The sequence below is a fragment of the Myotis davidii genome, unplaced genomic scaffold, assembly GCF_000327345.1.
Source record: "Myotis davidii unplaced genomic scaffold, ASM32734v1 scaffold334, whole genome shotgun sequence".
NCBI lineage: Eukaryota > Metazoa > Chordata > Mammalia > Chiroptera > Vespertilionidae > Myotis > Myotis davidii.
Window position 1 is genome coordinate 1,453,977 of NW_006285797.1, and position 23,440 is coordinate 1,477,416.

General features: G+C 35.8%; 1 protein-coding gene across 3 annotated transcripts in view; it reads left to right on the forward strand.

Annotated features, from left to right (window-relative positions):
- Nucleotides 1-23,132, forward strand: part of KHDRBS2 (KH domain containing, RNA binding, signal transduction associated 2) — a 484,502-nt gene extending 461,370 nt beyond the window's left edge. Inside the window, exons 8-10 of one of the 3 annotated variants that reach the window (XR_001512727.1) lie at nt 1,730-1,788; nt 20,949-21,122; nt 23,071-23,132. Coding sequence is in view for 2 of the 3 variants with exons in the window: in XM_006756841.1 (XP_006756904.1) it covers nt 1,730-1,788; nt 20,949-21,046 (157 nt within the window). In the remaining variant the exon portion in view is untranslated. Of the gene's footprint in view, nt 1-1,729; nt 1,789-20,948; nt 22,054-23,070 lie in introns of those variants that run through there. The other 2 variants (XM_015559490.1, XM_006756841.1) reach the window with 2 other exon arrangements.
- Nucleotides 23,133-23,440: the final 308 nt, after the last annotated feature.

A 23,440-nucleotide genomic window follows, 5' to 3' on the forward strand; every position in this document is an offset into this window, starting at 1 on the left:
GGAAAAAAAGAATTCCTTTGACTGCTATGCAGAAAATTGAAACAGAGGAAGCAGGGCACAGAGACCAGTTATATTGTATTTGTTTATGTGAAAGATGGTGAAACTAACCATTAGTCATAGCTGTGGAGATGTTTAGAAATGTTTAAATCTGGATATATTTTGCAAAAGGTGAAAGAATTTGCTGATGGATTAGACATTAGAAGTGAGAGAAAAGGAGAAGATTCCACAGCTTTTAGCAAGAATAACACTAATTAAGGTGTCATTTATAAAGATGGAAAGCATTCAAAAAGCGCAAGTCCGAATGGGAAATAATATTTTTTAAAAAATTTATTGATCTTAGAGATGAGAGAGAGAGAGAGAGAGAGAGAGAGAGAGAGAGAGAGAGAGAGAGAGAGACATCTATCAGTTGCCTCCCAAACATGTCCTAACAAGGAATTGAACCCACAACCTGGGCGTGTGCCCAGACCAGAATTGAACCCGCCACCTTTTGATGATGTTGAGCCACACTGGCCAGGACAATTTTTATATTTGGATGTGTTAAGTTTGACATCCAAATGGAAATATGCAGAAGGCAACTGGATATATGAGACCAGAGTGGAGGAGAGGTGCTAAACTGGACATATAATTTGGAAATCATCAGAGTAGAGATGGTTTAAAGCCATAGGAACAGATACGATTGCCTCGGGAGTATCAATAGCAAAACAATCCTAATAACTGAGCTCCAGTAGTCTTCAGGATTAAGTGGCTGGGAAATAGAGAGTACCAGTAGAGAAGAATGAAGAAATGGAGTGAGCTAAGGAGATCCAAGAGAGAACATCTCAGTAGCAATTGAAGTGTTTGAAGGAGCAGAAAATGATCAATTGTGTTAAATGTGCTAACACAAAATGAGGAGCAAGTCTTGACCATTGGATTTGAAAATGGCAAGATATCGGCAAAAGCTGTTTCAGTGGAGAAAATAGCCGGACTGGAATGTCTTCAAAAGCATGTGAAAGGAGAGGCAGTGAAAAAAGAGTGAATGAAGTCACATCTTTTCAAGCAGTTTTGATATAAAGAGAAAAAGATAATCACTAGAAGGAGATCTCGGGGTGAAGGAAGGTTTTTGAGGATGGGAGCTATATAAAATGCTTGGAGGCTAATAGGGACGGTGCCTTAGTGGGGGAAACTTGCTGTAGGATGAACTGATGACAATTGTGGTGGGGGAAGACTTTAAGTAACTTCAGTAAGAAACGGAGGAAGAACTCCTTTTTACTCAGTTACTGAAATGCAGACGCATCTAGCAAAATGCTGAGTAAAAAGAAACAGCTTATATATTTGAGAACTGCATGAACATGCCGTGGAAGGGCTAAAGAGGAATATAAACATAATTTCAATGTTTGGAAGTGATAACAGCATTAAAAGGCTGTTGACCAGATTGTCACCTCATATAGCACCTTCTTTTAGAAATATACCTTTTATAACTCTCCTCTTGACAAATTTTGAAGAGTACACTTTTATTTTAGGGGAAAATTGATTTATAAATTGAAAGAAGTACTGAGGTGGCATGAGAAAATCATAGTATTCCTTGTCAATAACCTGTTATTTTTCTTCCTATTTCTTTAGAATTCTGTTTTATGCCTACAGGTTATTGGGATACTACTTGAGCACACATTTGCTTTCAAATCCCATCTGAGTTTCTGGGTTGATCCCTCCTGATTACCGTAACATTGATTGCTGTCTAAATCTGTTGCAGTGTGCCTGAATACTATGACTACGGTCATGGAGTAAGTGAGGATGCCTATGACAGCTACGGTAAGACCTTTTCTTTACTAAAACTGTGAAATCAGAACATTCATCAGTCACTGACAACTCAGAAATTACTTCTATCTTTCTTGCCCCAGTTTTTACAGAAGTCCAGACTCAGTTGATTTATGTAATTCCAGGGTGAGATTTGACATACAGAACCAGTGCCAGAAAATTGGACAGATCAATTTTGATCAATATTTCAAAAGCAATTATTCACAATCATAGATCATTTTCAACAGCAACAATAAGTATATATCTGAACAGTGTCTTATAAGTTTCACTGTGTCCATTGTCTGACTCATTGATTTGACAATAATCATGTGTCTTTCCTGCTTTCAGAATGATCATCAGAGTAATACACAATTGAAATATTTAAAAACTTTTAAGGGCAGATATTGTAACTTTCAAGTTATTTTCTATAGTGTGTGTTATTCTTAAAATTGCCAGATAATGCTTGGCTCATGAGAATTAATACTCAATAAATATATTAGCCTATAAAATTAATTTAAAAAAATACGCTGCTTAATTAAAATACATAACACTTAGAATTAATTGTAATTCAATTCAGTAAGATTTTACTGAGTGCCTATGAAACGTATAAATGTAGTACATCACTTTAAAGGGCAGTTACTCGTTTCTTAAAAGACGTCTACAGCAACAACAGTTGACCAACTTGAAAAACATTCATTTAAGGGTTTCCAGGCCCAGATTTTTATTAACATAATGCCAATGCCACTCGGTTCCCACTTATGGGAAACAATAAAGGAGACAATACATGTTCCTCATGTGGGGCTCCGCATGATGGAGGTGTAGCCCTGCATTAGGATGGCATTTGGATGGCCCAGACATCAGGAGGAATTACACTCTACCTGGACCCACAGTCACCAAACTAATTTATCTCAGTGGAATATCACTAGGCTGAGCTCAAAAATAGGAGTAGAAAGGTAAACCAATATTACAATTGCCATTCATAAGCTGATTACTTATATATTTTTTCTCATGTATTGCTTTATAATAAATTGTAATATTAAGTATTTTTTATCTCCACTTAATAGTGAGGAAACTGAACCACAGAGGTTAAGTCAACTTCTGTCTTTATATTCTCATCAATGGTTAGAACGCTATTAATTAATTGCTGCAACCACACACAGGGTACCTCATGTAGCTCTGTGCTAAGCAACGCGTAATGAGGATTAGAGGCCATGAAGATAATCATCATTATGCATTATATGTGTATCTATAAACCAATCCCCATTATTACCCTGCAGGGTACACACTCACATTGTCATCTGCATGTTACAAATGAGGAACTAAGGCTTAGGCCATGCAGTAACCTGCCTCAGGTAAACAATCAGCAAAAGACATAGCAAGAATGTGAACTCAAGTTTGTCTCATTTTTGTTTCTGTTGTCGGGAGTTGGGGCAGAGTTCTGTGGACTGTGGGAGAAAGAGAACAGGATCTGGTACTTTGAACTTGAATTTGTTTTAAAGAAAAGATATTCAGCTTAGTGAGATCTTATCTAAATCTTGCCAATGGCTGTCCTACCAATCTAAGGGGATGAAGATTTTCTATAGTATTTCACAGGAAAAAAATAAAGAATTAGTAAACCATGAGCACTAGACTGAGATAAGGATATTCTTCAAAACAACTTAAACATAGTTTCAGAAATTATTTCACAGAAATAATAGTGGATGGACACCTTTGCATAGGTCCAGCCCAGTTGGTGAGCTATCATAGAAACTACAGCTTTAATTTTGTTCTCTATATTCTTCCCTCATTGGAAGGAGGGATCAAAGGCATCATCTGGTCTTTATTAAGAACAATAATATCCCCAACCCAGGCCTTCTCCAAAGCCACATGCCTGGGCCAGCCAGGCTGAGCTGAGATTGCCCAACACCCCAGGGTAGCCCCGCCCAATACTGCAGCATTCTCTGAATTCAACACAGCAATAAGTGTATCTCCATTGTTCCAGCACATTCTTAATCAGATGGGAATCCAGCCTCTTATCTTGTAAGATTAGTTACTAAGGATGATAGAAGAATAGGACACAATAGGGGCCTTTTTAAAATTCATTCAACTTTAGTTTAGTGCACATAAGTATTAACAGGCTCTAGGAATATGATGGTGTACAAGATAGACTTTGTCCCTCCCCGGGTTCTACTGTCTGTCTACTCTTGAGAAACATGGCTACATATAAAAAAAATGGTGCCATGTTTTAAACTGTGTGATGCAAGAGTTCTACAGGTCAGAGAACTTTACTCTTGAATATTTATTTAATGGGTAACACATGCAAGCCATTGTGCTTAATCCTGGGCATACTGCAGTGAACAATCTCTTGCAGGTTGCATGCTAATGAGAAGACATTATTTGCGCATCACTTTTTAAAAATGAAATTTCATTTGCAAAAGCACAGTTACTAGGTTTTACACTTGTCACATCAACCTGAGAAAAATCACACCTATGAGCTTTCCTGTACAGCTTTGCATGGCGGGGAAGGGGTTGATGATATATGACTGTGTAGTTGGTAATGAGATGAGATTTCTTTTTTTTTTAATATATCTTATTGATTTTTTTATGGAGAGGAAGGGAGAGGGATAGAGAGTTAGAAACATCGATGAGAGAGAAACATCAATCAGCTGCCTCCTGCACACCCCCTACTGGGGATGTGCCTACAACCAAGGTACATGCCCTTGACCAGAATCGAACCTGGGACCCTTGAGCCTGCAGGCCGATGCTCTATCCACTGAGCCAACCAGTTAGGGCAAGAGATGAGACTTTTAATTCCAAATTCTTTACATTTTATTTTTTATTAAATTGATTGGGGTGATATTTAATTAAATTATGTACGTTTCAAATGCACTCTTCTGTAATACATCATCTGTAAATTGCATTGTGTGGCTACCACCCAGTCATATCTCCTTCCATCACCAGATACTTGCTCCCCTCTATCCTTCATAGGCTAACACCATCTAAGGCAGCGGTTCTCAACCTGTGGGTCACGACCCCCTTTGGCGGTCGAACAACCCTTTCACAGGGGTCGCCTAGACCATCCTGCATATCAGATATTTACATTACGATTCATAACAGTAGCAACATTACAGTTATGAAGTAGCAACAGAAATAATTTTATGGTTGGGTCACATGAGGAACTGTATTTAAAGGGCCAGAAGGTTGAGAACCACTGACTAAGGCAATAGGGAAAAGTGTGTGAATACAAACTATTGCTTCTCAGACCTAATGGAAATTCAGGAGCCACAGACAGGAGATCAGAGCTTACCTCTGTAAATGATGGGGCTTACATTGTTTTGGGGGGGTTTCTTTTGTTGTTGTTTTTTTGTTTTTTTGTTGTTGTTGTTTTTGCTGAGGAATGAGGCTGCTCACAAGGTGGGATTCCAGCCTCCCTGGTTCAACCCATCCCCCCAAAATCCTCTGGGCTCACTGTGGTCCATCTGTGGTAAATATTGGGCAACAGAGTAGGGTTCAGGGAGCTCTGAACAAAAGTGTCTAAGTTTTAAATGATGCAGATGCATACTCATTTTATAAGAGTTATTTTTGCCACAGGTGTTAAAAAATCTAAGCAGATACAGAAGTCTGACTAACCTAAAAATAAGTTATTTATTTTTTTACTGTAAAACTAATACAGTATAGAAAATTTAGGTCAAAAAAGAAGGAAATTTAAATCACCCTAAATTGCACTACTATATTTATTTATTCTTTACTTTTTGTTATACATTTTACCAATTTTTAATCATCATGATACATATTTTATTTTAAAAGGGTACACAAGTTAGACTACTTTAGAAAAATTCCTTTAAGATTTTTCTAACCTAATATATTTCTATCACTTTCTTTTTAATCTTCACCCAAGGATATTTTCTCCATTGGAGGAGAAGATGGGGAGAGAGGGAGAGAGAGAGAGAGACAGAGAGGCCAGTGAGCTCACCGCCCCAGGAGCCAGCGCCTCCTCCAACGCCAGGCGCAGTGGAGGAAATCACTCGTTTTCTCCCTCCCATAAAGTAAGTCCTCAGCATCATAACCTGGAAGCCTAATTAAATTAATACACATGACGTGCACTCAGCTTTTGGTATTAAGTATTATGTAGAGTGAGATTTAAGTACGGAATACTGGCTGTTCATCCTATGCTACCCAAATAGGCAGAAGAAAAAAATTTAAATATGTATGTGGAACAGTGATTTAAGGATCCACTTATGTCATACATAGGTTGATGTTGCTTAGTTATTTTTCTATACCTCACAGATTAACTAGTATCCACTTATAGATCATCTTTAATAAACTCTGAACAATCTTTAACATCAACATTTATTCCCAAATGTAAATCTTGCATCTTCATTTACTTGTTCACTTCCATTCTGAATAATTTCTAACATTTGGACTGTATAATGGGTATACATATTATATCTCAATGGAATGTCTGTATTTTTATAAAATCATAACCCCAAATCTCAGTTTCCCAGCAATACCATGGATTCAAACAGTATGTGGGGCGGTTCAGGTCAGTTTTTGCTGCAAACTCCCTCCTCTCCCTCAAGCTGGCAGAAAGAACTGTGGGGCAAGCTGAGGTATGGGCAAGGGAAGGAGGAATGCTGACCAGGATAATTGTGTGCTGCACTCAGAAGACTCACAGATGTATCGCTCATTCAGGATCTCTTACCGTGGTCGGCAAACTGCGGCTCGCGAGCCACATGCAGCTCTTTGGCCCCTTGAGTGTGGCTCTTCCACAAAATACCGATTTCTGCGCATGAGCCACAAGTTTCAATCGCACTGTACATGCGCGCCTGCATGTGGTATTTTGTGGAAGAGCCACACTCAAGAGGCCAAAGAGCCGCATGTGGCTCACAAGCCGCAGTTTGTTGACCACTGCTAGGAAATGGCCTTAAATAAACCAGTAGAAAAATACAGTCATTCACTTTGAATCTTTATACATTGTGTTGTGTGCATCACCAGAGGAAGTAGCATTTGTCTTTTTGGGGCCTATGATTCACATTGAAAGAAATATGTCGACTTCCAAGAAAAACAAGTATCATTTGGGGCTTCAAAGCAATTAAATTATTCAAGATATTTGAAGAAATGTAATATTAAATAGTATACTATTTTTCTTATAGCAATGTCAATATGAATGTTTAAATATTAGGATGAAAATAAATATGATTATTATTTATTATATTATTTAATGTGTTAATATTTGTTAAACATTTCATTACTATTTACTAACATTTAATTAATGTTACATAATTATTTAATTAACACTTAAAATATTAAAATACCAGTAACTTGAATTTGTTTTTGGAAGCTGAATATTTGACTTACAGGAATTGCAAATCAGTTTCTGCATTTTAAAAATATTTCCTAATTTATGATTCATCACAGTTGTTTTGGATAAGTCTAATTAGGTCATAATTCCATAAGAGAGAATTTTAAATACAGTCCATAGACCAGCTTGGCTAAGCAATGCTCCACATAAGAGACACCCTCTAAATTCTCCTGGAGACTGACAGCTAAGAATGGGCAGCAATAGTCTCTTCTCGGAGAAAAGAGCTGTTTATTAAAATGTATTTAATGTGTGAGCTGAAGAGCCAATTATGCATCCATTCTTTAGTGGCATTTTAGATGACAGCTGTGTGGAACCAAGGAGGATAATATTAATACACTGTCTTAAAATCAATGAAAGCAAAAAGAATTTTGTGTCGTATTCTAGGACATTTGAGTGCCTCACTTCAAGTCAATTGCAGAACATGAATGTATTAATTTTGTGCTGAGAAACTGGAATGATTATTCTCCCGGTGTGAACATAAGCCCTACATTAATTAATCTGTAAAACAGCGAAGGAAAATGGAGCTAACTGGCCATCACGCCAGCCATGTGACTCCAGAACAAAGAGTGTCTCTTTTCAATAGTAAATAGAAATACGAAGTTGAGGAAATGTGCTTTTCCAAATGAAGCTGAGTTTTCTTAATATGGGCAAGATTTTATCGTTTTAAAAACTAATACAAACAATATATTTTTCTTAGGATTTATAAATATTGAAGTTGTTACATGATAAGCTATTGAAAACAATACTATGATTTATTCTATTTGATTTTAATATAGGTTGTTGAGTTTTACTTTTAATTGAAAGACTAATGATATTGCATTTTTAAATTCGGTTGTAAAATTAACTTAAAAATTTTAATTTTCTGTTTCTTACTATCTCAGAGGTTACCATGAGGTGGATATCCAATCTAACTTGTCTTGATAATAAATGCAGCTTATGTTGCCTAGGCAAGAAACTATCTAAAAGAGCCATGTGCCCTATCACTAATTCATTGCTTGCATTGCTAATTTTGTTAACTGTTTCAATTATGTTTTGAATTGTGCACTCCTAAATTCAGCAGTTTCAGGCAAAACTGGAACCTGCTTGTCAGTATTTTAGATCAGAGATTTTTTTTACCTTAATTACACAATTAAGAATCACCTGGTGAATATTGAAAAAATACCAAGGTCCAATTACCACCTCAGATCCACTATATCATAATCTTTGAGAATGAGAACTGGGTATTAGTTTTAGATTCCTGGGTGATCCTACTGCAGAGTAAATTTTAAATAGATGCATGCATGGGAGCAGGATGAAAAATAGCCTATGAACTTAATATGAATGTGCCATTCATTTGCATTATTGGAAGTCATACTTAAGTTACATGCAGACCACTTTTAGAAAATTTGATATTTTGTAAGTAAAGATTGTGGCCTAGAACCTGGCATTTTAAGTTAACATTTAAAAAAACTATACAGTGAGGTAATGGAAATAGAATTGAGTCCCTTTTTGAACAATTGTGTGTTGGACAGTTAAATCTCAGACTTGACTTTGTCTAAAATGTGCCCAATGGATACAAAGTCCACAAAAAAAATTAGAGTCCACATGCATCTAACAACTCTCATGTTGAGACAATAAAACTAGCCACAGGAATGTTTATTTTTATCACTTTCTCTCCTGCAGAGTTCATCGTTTTAACCGAGGGGGAGGGGAGAGTTGAGAGATCTATTGTCAGAATCTTGGGGTGAACAAATAATGTACAAAACGTATATTTAACATGGTATAGATTTATATTTAGAATGTTGGAAAAAGGAACTGGTTTTAAAACACAAAGTACAGAATACAAAATACAAAGCTAGGAAATCACTGTCTTGCCCTCTTGGAAATACACCAGCTATGAAAGTGTATACCCAGGAGATGTGCCTCCTTAGGAAGTCTTCACATAATTCCCAGAGTGTGAGGAGATTTTGTATTTATTGAAAGAGTTCATGGATTTTTAAAAAGAAACATTGTTTGAAATAAATATAATACACTTTATTTATCATATATGTCATTATTTATTGAATGACTCAATAGGAACTGCTGAAACTACGCCAGCTGAAAATATAACTGTTATTATTGATGATTTATAATCAGTGTGTTTTTGTATTAAACAAATGACTTACATAACCATACTGGTAATTTGTCAAAACTTTAGCTCAGTTGGTAACAAAATATACCAGTAAAAAAACAAAACAAAACCTAGACTAGATAGGTCAGTCTCTCTGGAGAAAGATCTCAGTAGGCTCTTTATACTCAGCAGAGTGCAGGAGCAGCCAACAGACAGATAGTCCAAGGAGGCTTTTGGCATTTGGAAGTTCTGTCAGAGGTAGGTCCCGTCATGGGCAAAGAACTAAGATTTGGGCTGAGAAGACTGGGGAGAGCAAACAAGAGACTGGGTGAAGGGGTGTTTCATAAGTTAAGGGCACATGTCTGCACGAAACTGCCTTTCACATCACAACCAATCACAGTCTGGGAGACCCCAGGCCACCCTTCCTTCTAACCAGCTGCCTACAAATTGGACGATTCCTACTACCCCATCAGGTTTGATAATTTGCCAGAACGACTCATGTAACTAAGTAAAGCGCTATACTACAAATCACAGTTTCATTATAGCAAAAGGATAGAGAGCAGAACCAGGCAAAGGGAGAGACACAAAAGGCAAGGTCTGGAGAGTCCCAAACGTGAAGCTTTTGAAATTTTCAGGCCTGCATTATTCTCCTGGCAGCCTGATGTTTAGCAATAATGTGTTGCCAACCAGGGAAACTCATTTAAGCGTCGGTGTTCAGAATGTTTTTACAGTTTCATTAAGTAGGGATGATCGACTGAACCATCTCAATATCTATCCTCCTCTCCTCCCCTCCCCAGGTTGGGCTGATATCCCATGGACAAAGCCCACCCCCTAAGCCCATGGTTGGTCTTTCTGGCAGGACCAACCTCCATCCTGAGTCATCTCATTTGCATCAACTATCAGGTGTGGTAAGATCCACCATGGATCCAGTTGCTCCAAGAAATTCTAGGGTTTAGAAGTCAACTCACAGTAGACAGGGACAAAGGCTAGCCAAAATATTTTGTGACACAGGTGGTAAGAGAGAGCACCAACCTAGGAAAGGTGACATATAGGGAGATTATCCCATGGACAAAGCCCACCCCCTAAGCCCATGGTCTTTCTGTCTGGCAGGACCTCCATCCTTCCTGAGCTCTCTTGTTTGAACTATCTGGTGTGTGCAGAGGGATCCACCATGGATCCAGTTGCTCCAAGAAATTCTAGGGTTTAGAAGTCAACTCACAGTAGACAGGGACAAAGGCTAGCCAAAATATTTTGTGACACAGGTGGTAAGAGAGAGCACCAACCTAGGAAAGGTGACATATAGGGAGATGGGACAAAATCCCAGAGATTTAGAGCTAGTCAAACTGCCAGTTTAACATTTCTCTGAGCTTAAAGCCTGATTTTTTTCTACCTCCCATGTGTTGGTCTGAGAATACACTGGGCTCATTTCTGTTCTCAAACAGAAAGGAGAGACTTAGGGAGAGTAAGACAATCAAGTAACTACAAATGCATTCTCTTCATCTGTGAAGCTTTGTCACCAAGCCTGCCTTCTCCAGTGAATTAAAGATATTAATGGAATTCTTGGAGAAGAGAATTATTATTTTATATCACCATTTTTATTCCTTCTTCCATTATTTCTCATAAAGTCAGTGGGTGAATGCTGTAGGCTTTTCATTGATTCTGGATTTTATTTGACAATAATAAAAGTAGTTTTTAAATCAAGCAGAAAAGCTTCTATGTTGTATCCAATTATTATTCACTATTTTTTTCTGTACCCTTCATTTTGGAAATCCCTTCTCTAGCTGGCATCTCTTTCTCCTTTTTACTGAGATGAGATCTTAATTCCAGTCTAAGAATATAGATATTTATTTAAATTTGAGAACTACTGGCCTGCATTACTCAACAGCTTCAAGATATTATATAGCAGAGTCAAGAATAAAATATACATTTAAAGTACATATGTCAGTCATTAATACATGGTAATTAGAAATTAAATGGTACAAATTGAGTCAGTTTATTATTAAATATAATCTGTAAAATGTGTAAGGTAGGGATTAAAACTGAGTAAGCAATTTAAAAATACCACCACCATGACCAAAGGGAAGGAATCTTATACTAATCACAACATATTTCACTTACAGTGATTTTTAACATTCCAAATCATGGTAGCCTTGCCTAGGAAGCTAATAAAAATCACCCACTGAAAGCTAAACTACTTGGAATGCCATTCTTCATGCAATTTTTTTTTACCCTCCTGGAGTTCGTAATCAGAAACAGCAGTAATTCAAACAACCTAGGCTTAACACTAAAGATTAAATTGTAGACCATACTATGATCTGGAAATTAGGTATATGCATGAAGTAAACTTGGTGGTATTGAGCAAGGGTGAGTAAATCAATGGAGATGGGTTAAGCAAAATGGCTCTAAGATTTCCATACCAAAACTTAAAAAAGAAACTGGGTTTAATTCCTAGTTTAAAAATTCAAGCCATGGCCACAGACCCACATTACACTAAACCAAAGTTAATAGAGAAATACCAAGCATCAATTAGTTAGTCCATGGGTGTATTTCAGAATTTTACCCTCAAAAATTTTAATAATTTTCCTCATAATAGATTATTCATATATTTATCAACTGTCGTCTTGAAGTTACCCATTCATATTTTCAATATGTATGTAGCACATTTTAAACATTTATATTTGTTGTTTATGTAAAGTTTGAACTTTGGAGTTAGTTGTTATTTATTTATTTCATGGTTAAAATGACCAAATGGAAACATCTACTTTCAAAAGCCACTTAGGAATTTCATATAAAGACTTCTTCAAAGATGAAGTGGATGTGGCTGCTCTTGAATAGAACTTTAGTATTTAGAACAACTTCCTCAATAGCAAGAGAGGGTTTTCTTCAAAAGTTCCAAAAACCCAGCCCATCTCTAGTTTATAAGATCCCTACCAGAAATCATTATCTTTCTTAAGATGAATCAAAAAAGCTAATCTATAAACATTTACTAATTGTTAAGGAAAGTAAATTTTTTTCCAATACATTAAGTAAAGTGGAATCATGCATTTGCCAAAATTTAATGGGTATTTAAAATCTTAAATGGGTTTGTTCTCCTGGTTCCATCTCCAAATTGACTCTGAGTCTATTTCTTTGCAAAAATAAGATGACTTTCCTTTTGAGAAATATATTTTAAAATTTTAACTTTACCTACAACACTCCTGTATTTCCAGACCCAATACTTTTTTCAATGAATATGATAGAATACTTGTACTTTAAGAGATCATTGTAGTCATCAACTCCTATTATCTAGAATGAAATCAGGGTCAGCTCAAGCTAGGCCTAGCATGGAATTTCTTGCTAAGGGATTTGGGTTTGATCTTGAATTGCTATAAGTGCAATTGAACAGGCATAATCAATTGTACTTGGTAATGTACCTCTAGCTCAAAGGTAGAGAAGAGTAGAGAGTATATATATCTACACATACACACAAACATACATGCATAAACTCATACATATACACAGTATGGAATATATATAAAACATATATATGATATCAATTGATTAAATATATAATATTAATTAATATACAATGTTTTATACACTGAGCGGCCAGATTATTATGATCAGCCAGATTATTATGGCAAATGCTATAATTTCACGCTGAAGTTGCTAGAGGGCGAAACCATCTCCATTGGGATACGCCATCAACATGATAGGACGAACTTGATCAGCAACAATACTTAGGTATGTTGTGCTATTCAGACGTTTATAATGGTCTGGCCCTCTAGCAACTTCAGCGCGAAATTATAGCTAATTTGCCTACAAATGTCAGGTGGTCATAATAATCTGGCCAGTGTATTTTATAATTATATATTTATATTTACATATCATTTATTATATAATATGTTATCATCTATTTTGTAGTTTAAAATATAAGTATTTTATATTGTGTGGTACATTATAACTATAAATATATGCAATATTAATTTTATATATCTATATGCTATAGCATGGATAAAGTCATGGAAGACACAAAAAATAACTAGGTAGCTAACTTTCTGGGTGAATATAATAATGGTTTGCATCATTTGCCAATGATAAACTTGAGAAGAGTATTAGGCAGTATGGAGAAAAAGGTAAGTTTAGTTTCAAAAAGTTGACTTTGAGACACCTGAAGAAATGTCTGACAGGCAGTTCGATATGCATGTCAGCAACTCAGAATGTTTTGCAACAATTAAAATGTGTCATCAGAATTTAGAATAAGAGCCTTCCATAGGGGTCTTTCAACAAAGAAGAGGCTGAACTGTCATCCAAATGCAGCCCTGGGGGCAAGACTCTTGGGACTCTCATTCCAGTGAGGAATCCATCTGAGGGAAGCCTGGGGCTTCCTTTGTGGGTACAAACTAGAAATGTAAGCTACTTAAATATAATTAATGTATTCAATAAACAATTACCAGGTGTCTGCCATGTGCATAATATTCTACAGTTGAGAAAGAATGTTTAGAAAGATCTAGTCCTTTATTATTCTCAAAGTGGATTATCTCGTGTTACTTTTTTTAATGGGATATATCTAATTAAAAATCTGAAATCGTGATAAAAGCTGTAAATGCTTTCCACAGACTGATTGAATTTCCTGAGAGCATTAACTGAAGGTGCACTAAAGTTAACTCTTCTTGGAACATAATTCATTATGTTCATCTGTGAAAACAGATGTTGGTCATATATTTCTCCTTCAGTATTTTTCCCTTTTACCATCTGCATCTTAAAACAATAAACTCAATGATTATAGTGGCCATACAAATTGTGCGGATGAAATAGTTGAGCCATTAATATTTTTAAATGCTCAGAGCAGAGCAGATAATTCTACCATTCACTTTGAGTGAATGAACACCTAGATTTGCACCTTAACAAATTCAATTCATGCAGCCCACATTCTTGTTAACAAGGTTAAAGCTATAATCTCACTCATTTAGCTAATTAATTGTTGAAATCACCAATTAGTATATAAACCACAGGGAGTGAAATAAAATTAAGTCCTATTTTTAGGAAAGAAACGGAAAGGGTGAAGAAGGGGCATTCAGGAATTCTTTTGGATGAAAGGGGTGGTAGAAAGATGGTAAGACAGTTACAGATAAAAATTCTGAGTTATAGACTGGCCAGTGTGTGGCTCAATTGACCTATGAACCAGGAAGTCATGGTTTGATCCTGGTCAGGGCACATGCCCAGTTTTCAGGCTTGATTTCCAGTGGGGGCATGCAGGAGGCACCCAATAGATGATTTTCTGTCATTGATATTTCTCTCTCTCTCTCTCTCTCTCTCTCTCTCTCTCTCTCTCTCTCTCTTTTCCTCTCTCTGAAATAAAAACATTTTTTAAAGAAAATTCTGAGTTATAGTTTCCTCATCTTAAAAAGAAAGGCAACATTAGCACGTATCTTGCAGGAAACTTGTATTTGCTGATAATATACATAAAATGCCTAACACTGCGCTTCACCCTTAGAAGGTGTGATGATAATATATTTTTAATTGGATAGATAGTTTAAAATTACATAAAGAAAACAGATATTATATGAATTACAACAACAATAAAATATCTGAGAAACATATTTTCTTTAGGAATAAATAACCATAAAACAACAAGTATATATTTGAAATATGTTTACACAAAGAATTATATTCTTCAGAAAGTTCAGAAACTTAACTGAGCAACCAACTGGTCTCAATGGCTTAGAGTCAGTGTGAATTTTCATCAGCCTTGTTGTAATGCTCTTTAATGACTGACAAACCAAAATACTGGCAGCCAAGTAGTACTAGAGCAGTGGTTCTCAACCTTGGCTGCACATTAGAATCACCTGGGAATCTTTTTAAAATCCTGATGTCGGGGCCTCATCCTCCAGAAATTCTGTTTCTTTGTTAGGGGGTGGGGCCACAACAGTAGCAACAAAGAAACACAATCTCCGGAGGATGAGGCCCAGAAATCAGAATTTTAAAAAGATTCCCAGGTGATTCTAATGTGCATCCAAGGTTGAGAACCACTGTACTAGAGTTTAATTTAGGCTTCCTACTTTACTTGTGGTTTTTGCATATTGCTTTATAATGCACCAAAAATAAACAGCATGTGTGTTTTAAAGGGGGTTTTTTTTGAGATTATTTTTCATGTCTCAGAAATATAAACAACTAGTTATGTTGGTCTAGCAAAGTGTGAACACAGAGCTGTGCTCTCAGGAATCACCATGATTCCTACATTCTTTCTGAAATGATCTTTAAAAGTTAATTTACTCAGAAGGTGGCATTTTAAACCTACTTTCAGAAAGATAAGCATTAAAAGTTTACTTTCCAGGTACTTAAATAATGCAAACTTTTCCTAAAATGGCTCCTTGTTCCTATACTTGATTTTCCCCCTACTAACTTCAACATTTATAGTATCTCTGGAGCAATCAGAGAATATAGTTTTGCAACGTTAAAAACCATCCAAATTTTTCTTTCCAATTCTGCATGCTCCCCAAAGTACCTGGTCCCATAGGAGGAATGAGGACACTTTGAGAAATGCACACCTCTTAATAGGCCTGATTCTGCTGATAGCAGAGTACTTGAGGGCAGACACTTTTTAAGTCACCAGAGTAACATTTAATGCACCAGAAGAGTTACCTGAGTAATTTGCACCTCTTTATCAAAAGAAAATGCTCCTCAGTGGTGCTTATTAGCATGTAATGGAGATGCACTCTATGGTATTCAACTGGGTAAAAGAAATCAGAGTGAGTTATAAAACCAGAGCTGGAGTAACTTTTAAAAGAAATACTGCTATATTTCCAATATATGTAACACTATAATTGCTAATAATGTGTTTCTGAATAAGAGTCCTGTTTTACTTATTTTGCATAATTGATTTTAAAATTCCTATTTATTTAGTAATAGCATTTATGTGTACCTTACAAATATTTATGGTGTTCTTACTACGTGTCTGCCACCTTTAAAAGTCTCTTTTATCATAGATCTTATAATTCTGTTCAAAAAAAACAAGGCCAGATGATACAAAATAATTAATAGAGAAAAGTATTTAAAGAAAGTGAATTCTTGCCCTGGCCAGTGTGACTCAGTTGGTTGAGTCATCCCCATGCACCAAAGGGTGGCTGGTTCCATTCCTGGTCAGGGCACATGCCCAGGTTGTGGGCTTGATTCCCAGTAGGGGAACTGCAGAAGGCAGCAGATCTGTTTCTCTCTCACACATCAATGTTTCCTCTCTCTCTTCTTCCTCTCTCTCTCTCTAAAATCAATAAAAAAATATTTTTTTTAAAAAAAGTAATCTTAGTTTTAAAAGCATCTAAATTCATATTTGCTCAGAAAATTACTTCTTTGAGATTAATAAATGCTAGATTTCAGTCCAAGTTCAATTGAATGATGGAAGTTAGTAGTTCCCTTCTCTAGACGTTCCCCAGCATTTTCTTCAAATACAGTGGGGCCTTGATTTACGAGTGTCCGGACTAACGAGTTTTTTGAAATACCAGCTGTCTCTCGGCTGATTTTTTTGCATTGAGTTGATAGAGTAATTTGAGTTAAGGAGTTCCTTAATGAGCTCGGTCTCAGAACGAATTAAACTCGTAAGTCAAGGCCCCACTGTATCAATTATAATTGTGTTGTAATCTATTAAATTTCATGTTAGCTTTGTCCTGTGATCTCCTTGAGGCTCCTTAAACTATCCTCTTATGCTGGGCTAAGTACAATGACTGGCATATAGGAGATCTTTCATAAAGAAGAAAGAAAGAAAAGGTTTATTTTATGAATGCTTTCTTGGTCCCCTTTCCTTCTAATTTCACATACAAATTGTACATTAAAACCTGAATTAGGAAGTCTAGAAATGGTGGGAATTTGATCAAGGCACTTAAGCTCCATTTCTCATATCCTAATTTGCTATTTCCAGATCCACAATTCTGTAAACCATTCCAGTAATTTAAACTTTGCAGACAGTTATTTTTCACCTTCTCGAAGTAATAACTTATTTATTTGCTTGATTTACATGCATAGTCTAGCCAGGGCTTCTCATCTGACAATGATCCTGATATCGAGAGCATTTACTTCCTTGTTTTCCAGGAGGACAAAGAAATATTATCTCTAAATTTCATTGTCTTCAATGATTTTTCTTTTAACTGACATCCTAGAATTTGTCATGGGAATACATACAATTGGCCAGGACTCCAAAATTTGCATTTAGCCCTTAAATATTTTAAATCCACCTCATCTGCTGAATAGGAGAACCCAAAGAAGACAGATTCTAAGTGCATTCCTAGCCCTTTATAACTTCAAATTTTAGAGAATTCCCACTATGAGAACCTTATAATAAGTTTTCTTTTTCTGTGTGTGGATTTTTCCCATGTGCAGCATTCCATGGTGGACTCAACTTAAAATTCCTTTCAATTTCTAAGAATCATTTATATCTCTAATACTTATAGGGTGGGCCAAAAGTAGGTTTACAGTTGTGAGAATAGAGAGTTTATTCTTGTATTATTATTTATTAATATTGTATTATTTTCTATACAAACAATTGTAAACCTACTTTTGCCCCACCCTGTACAGTGAAGAAATCCCAGAGTTTCTGGTGAGCAGTGAGGGGGCTGGCAGGCCATAATAAGGTTCAATGACACACTACATGATGACAAAGGAAAAACATCCAGTACAGATCACATACCATACATTTCACTAAGACAAGCTGGCTGGTATTACTATAGGATAATTTGGGTGTCTATATTGTGTATAAAACCATGATATTAGAAAAAATATAGACCACGGAAATTGGAATAGAAATATTTTCCTGATCTCAATTCACTATTATTATTGAGAACATGTAAACAGTGAACCCAAGACCTGAACTAAGTGAAATACATCCTTGATTTCCTCTACTAATGGTAAGGAATCTCAGAAAATCTAAAACTCACTTTGCCTGGGTAAAAATTCATTTTGGCTGACTATCTGGTTATAATTTCAGTAGACTATTTCCCCTCTTCCTAGCCTTTTCAAGGAGGAAAGAGCGTAGTATTAATTTGCATAAAGAAAACTATAGAAGAGCACACTTTTGTGCAATGAAACATAATGTTTTTACACGGTTTTATAATGGGATTCCACTGTGACTGTTTCACTGAATCCAGTAGTGAATACTTTTGGTACACAGCTCATTAACCCTTGAGTTAAGAAGCCTCACTTCAACTCATATCTAAGATTTCTAGTTATAGAGCTTTTAAAATTCATGCTGAATTTCTTCAGCTTAGTTGTTCCTGTTTTCAAAGTTGTCATTGGAAGCTCTTTCTGCCTTAGTTCCTAAAGTTAATCATTCATTCATGTAATCTTCATTGCATTCAGGCCCTATTAGGCACTGTATATTTTCCATGCACTTGGGATATAGCTGCGAACAGGGACACTTCTCATTTCAATCTTGGTCAACAGTTGAAAAGTGTAAGATTTTAGTCCACCAATTAGCTGTCTAGAGCTATAGATAAAGTCAAGTAAAGCCAAGTCAGTTAGTTCATGGTAAACATGTTCTGAGGCAAATCCCCAAGATGATGTCGGTTTAAACGTTCTGAAAGATCTGGGGGTGGATGTGGCCGGTATCGCTGTCACTCTGCTCAAGGTTGTTTCACTATTTTGCAGAACCTACCAGGAACATAGAGCATCTGAAAAAGGATCCAGAACTTCCATAACCTGGGAAAACCTAAAACCTATCTTATCTCTGCTCCTAAACCCTATAGACTGCAACCCTGGGATCTCTAACACTCTAGATTGAACAAAAGAAGCAAAAAGTGGTACATCCCCTTTGTTAAAAATGATAATGAAATGGGGACGATTTTACCACTAGAGGACATAGCATTGGTTATTCATATACAAAGTATAAAACTTTTATTTCATAAAGCTAAGAAGGCACTTTTGACCTTGTAAGCAAAAATTCATTTTCCATTCTAGTACATCAAAGAAAGTTTTGTTTAATTCCAGTCAAGTACATACATAAAATTCTTCTCTGAAATGTCTCTGTTGAGAAATTCTGGCAGCTTGAAGTCAAGTCCTCCCTCAGGAAATCACAGCTGAAAGACCAACACCCACAACCTTCCACCAAAAAAGGCAACAGGATCCAGAACAGGGTCTGTAAACCTTCTCTGTAAGAGCCCAAGCTGTAGCTAATTTAGGCTTTGCAGGCAGTATGGCCTACATCATATTCACTCAACTCTGTCTTCGTAGAGTGAAGCCAACCTTAGACCACGTTAGTAAATAATCATGCCTGTGTTCCAGTAAAACTTGAATATAAAAATAGGCAGATGACCAGATTTTGCTCACAGGCCACAGTTTGCCTGATCTAGGTGGTCTGTGTTCTGAGTAACGGTAACGTTTCTCATACTAGGTTCTCACTTCTATTTTACACCCTGTCACATATTGAAGTAAACATAAGCATGAATCTTAAATAGTGAAAGACATAACGTTTCATTTATCATCAGATATCATTTGTAATAAAGATTTCCTGGTGAAGGATATATTTAGAAACCCAGTGTTTACCTATTTAAATGCTATTCATTGCTACACTGATACACTTTTGATCTTTTTTTATATTGTAGATCGTTATCCCATGCTCATATAGCGAGTGTAAGTTACATTTTTCTTACTGTTTTTGCTAGAGATATTCTCAGGGTACTTGAACTATCTGGGGGCATATACCCCATATCAGTTGGTCTCAGCCTGCAGTGATTTTCCAGGTGATATTGCCATTACCACCATCTTTTGTATCAGCCATCAATGTCAATAATCTCTGTCAAGTAATCCTTTTTCTTATGTACATACTTCCTCCCAACATAGCCCCATGCATCAAGTCTGCTCTCTACTCAAAAACTGAATTCTGTTCAAAGACCCAGATAACTTAGTTTCTGGCATCACATAACTCACCACAAACCCAATATTAAGTCCTTGGCCCTCTGATGGAGTCATATTTCTCTTCTGGGGCCATAAACATTACAAGCGCTATTTTCCACAATACTCAAAAGCTTAGTTGCTTGTTTTTTTATGTGTTGGCTAGGTTCCAAAATGTTGCAGTTCCTGAAAGTCTGATGAACCAGTAAATGATGAGTTTTCCTAGAGTATTAATACCTCTTTATTTTCTAACTTCTTTATTTGGAAAAACTAAGACGATATTTTTTTTCTTTACCAATTTTGCTCAAAGTTTACTCTTCTCCATAGCCTGCTTATTTCTGACTAACTGCCTAGAACAGTTTTGCACTATGGATCTTAACCCAGGCCTATAAGAATGATCTAAAGAAGCATTTGAAATGAATACCAAACCCTGGTCCCACCCTATAGAGTTTGCTAGTCATTTGGTAAGGGATACATTAGTCATTTTTGGTTTTGTTTTGTTTTAAGCTCCCAGGTGATTCTCAAGTTAACTGAGGCCTAAGAACCACCAGTTTTCTAAACCTGATTTCTTTTAGGAGTCTTTATAAAGGATTAAATATGATATTTCTCTTTCTACTTTGTGGTATGGAAACTTAATACAATAAATGTGAAGTTACTGAAGAACTTCAACTTTCTCCTGTTGAAAAATGCCCTGCAAGTTTAATTCCAAATGACTGCATTTCAAAGTATATACCCTTTTTGGATTAATGCACTATGTGGAACATGTAGTAAGGCTTGAGCTGTCGATGTTGAGATCTTGCACTCTCTCTTCTAGGGTTGACTATTGTGTCAAACATTTTTGATACCTGTGAAGCCACGTGAATGTTACTGTTTTTCTCTTGTTCATAGCCCCAGAAGAATGGGCCACGACCCGCTCCAGCCTGAAGGCACCACCGGCAAGGTCAGCCAGAGGGGGATACAGGGAGCACCCCTATGGTAGATATTGAAGGTCCTCCTCACCCGTGACCTCACCTCAGAGACAATGCATAGCCTCTGGTCTCCACATAAACAGCAACAAGACAAGTAATAGTCCTTTTTTTTTCCTATTCTAGGAATAACTCCTTTATGATTACTCCCATATATTTCTTGTATTTCCTCTATACTGTTGGCGTGACATTGACACTAGTATTAATTTTTAAAACGGACTGAAAGAGACATTGGCAAGCATTCTCTACAAACCATTCAGTAGGATGATATTCTCTTGGTTGTTTTTCATTGTTGTGTGTAATTTTTTTTCTTTTCTTTTTCCTTTTTCTTTCTTTTTTCTTTTTTTAGAAAGAGCATGAATCTGTTGACAGATTTTGAGTCTCAATCAACTAGCAAAAACTTTGTTTAGGGTTGCTAAAAGACTGTAACATGATTTTTGAAGTAGCTGCTAATAAAGTTGTAGATAAGATGTTTTAACCTGTCTTTTAATATCTGTTAGTTAGATGAAGATGTTCGATATTAAGTTTGTAAATTTAATTTTAAATGCTGTTTTAATGGGGTTGAAAACAAGCAGCTACTGTATGTATGTAGCTAACTGAATTTGTTCAGTGTTTTAACCTGTATTTGTTAAAAAAGAAAAAAAAAACACATAAAGTTCCATGTGTAAGCTTCTCTAAATAGGAAACCACAATTTGTCAAATATGTTTGCCATAATTTGTCAATAAAGCTGAAAACTTTTGTAAAAACTAAATTTGGAATTACTTGTTTTCTAGCTTTAAATGTCTGCTTTATTTCTTCTTCAAGAGATGCCTAAAATGTTTTCTATTTAAAAATTACAAAAATGAACCCAAGCCTGTTTTAAGATATTTGTGTAATACTTAAAAAAATGTATTAATAACTTATGGTTGTTAAATAATTTAAAAGTTAACAAACTAAACTGTTACATGAATCATGGTTAGTAAACACTAATGTATAACTTGTTAATGGAGAAAAATGGATTTAGAATAATAAATGGATTTTAAACTATCCTCTAAGCTTTATCTTGCTAAACACAAATTCTGATTGACTTGTTTGCATTAGCATGTCTCTCGTGAGAAAGAGTAATGGAGTATAAAGAGGTAAGATTACCACTTACCACTGTCTAAATGCCTAGTTCTTCAACCTTTGAGTTTCCCCGCACATTAAATATCCCATCCAACATGTAAGCATTGCGTAGATTCACTTTATTGTTTTCACTCAAAGGAGTGCGTGGACTTCATTTGCGTAGTTTATAACAATTTGTTTTGACAAACAAATCATCAGTGTCACTGGCCAGTTGTTGCTATTCAACCTCAAAAACTTTATTTGTAATTTTCAGTGCTAAATATCACCGCCCTTGAAGGCAGTTTAGAGGGCTGATATTTCTTTTGAGACTATCAGACTTGATGGCTGATGATTATTAAGGAAATATGTCGCAGGACTCAAAGGATGACTAAACGTTAAACAGGTAACACTAATAGTAACTCTGTAATTTTGCCTATGTAACAGTAATGTTAAATATTCTCAGTTATTAAGTTCCTGATAGTTAAAAAAGTAAACCTACAAAAACATAACAAATAGGTCTATAGGTTATTAAAACAACTAATTAACATTAACTAGAGGCACCAAAATTATTTTACAATATATAACCCTCAAGGTAATAAACAGAACTAAAATTAATAATAATAGTAATGCAACTCTTGCTAACATCAAACGTAAGCTAAATTTTGATGGAAAACCAAAAAAAGAAAGTAAAAGACTTGATGGTAGGGATGAATGCCAAAACTGTTAATCTTTTAAATACAGTTTTTTTGTTTATGGTGGCTTTTGTCGATGTGATTGGTTTACTTTTTTGCTGCTAACCAGCTTAGGCATATTGCTGTTCAGTTTTTGCAGCTGGAGTTGCATGCTAATAGTTTTATGAAGTGTGTGTCTGTCATCAATTAAAATTGTAAATATTTGCCTTTCACAAAATGCTATTGAGTTATATTTAATTTTCTTTTTTTATTCTTTCTCACTATTTCAGGTACCCACAAGCAAAGAGCACATAATTGAATAGCAGAAGTGATGAGCTAAGAAAAGTAGAGGTAAGCTTAATTTTTATCATCTCTGAAATAGACCGTCTTTACCAAAATGAAGCTGTGGCAACTGGACTGCAACACCAAATGCCACATGGTGAATAACTGAAAAGGTTTAGATGGTTGTCAAGGAACAAAGTTATTTTTATCTCCCTTGAAATAAGGTGACACACCTTGGTGTTTACCTGGCAAGACTTTCTGAGCTTGTCCAGAAGCTTGTCAAATGAAACGTGAATTAGTAGTTAACATTCAGCCCTTTTCTTTGCTGCAAACTACCACATATTACCTCCTCTAAATTTTACGAATAAAGGATATTAA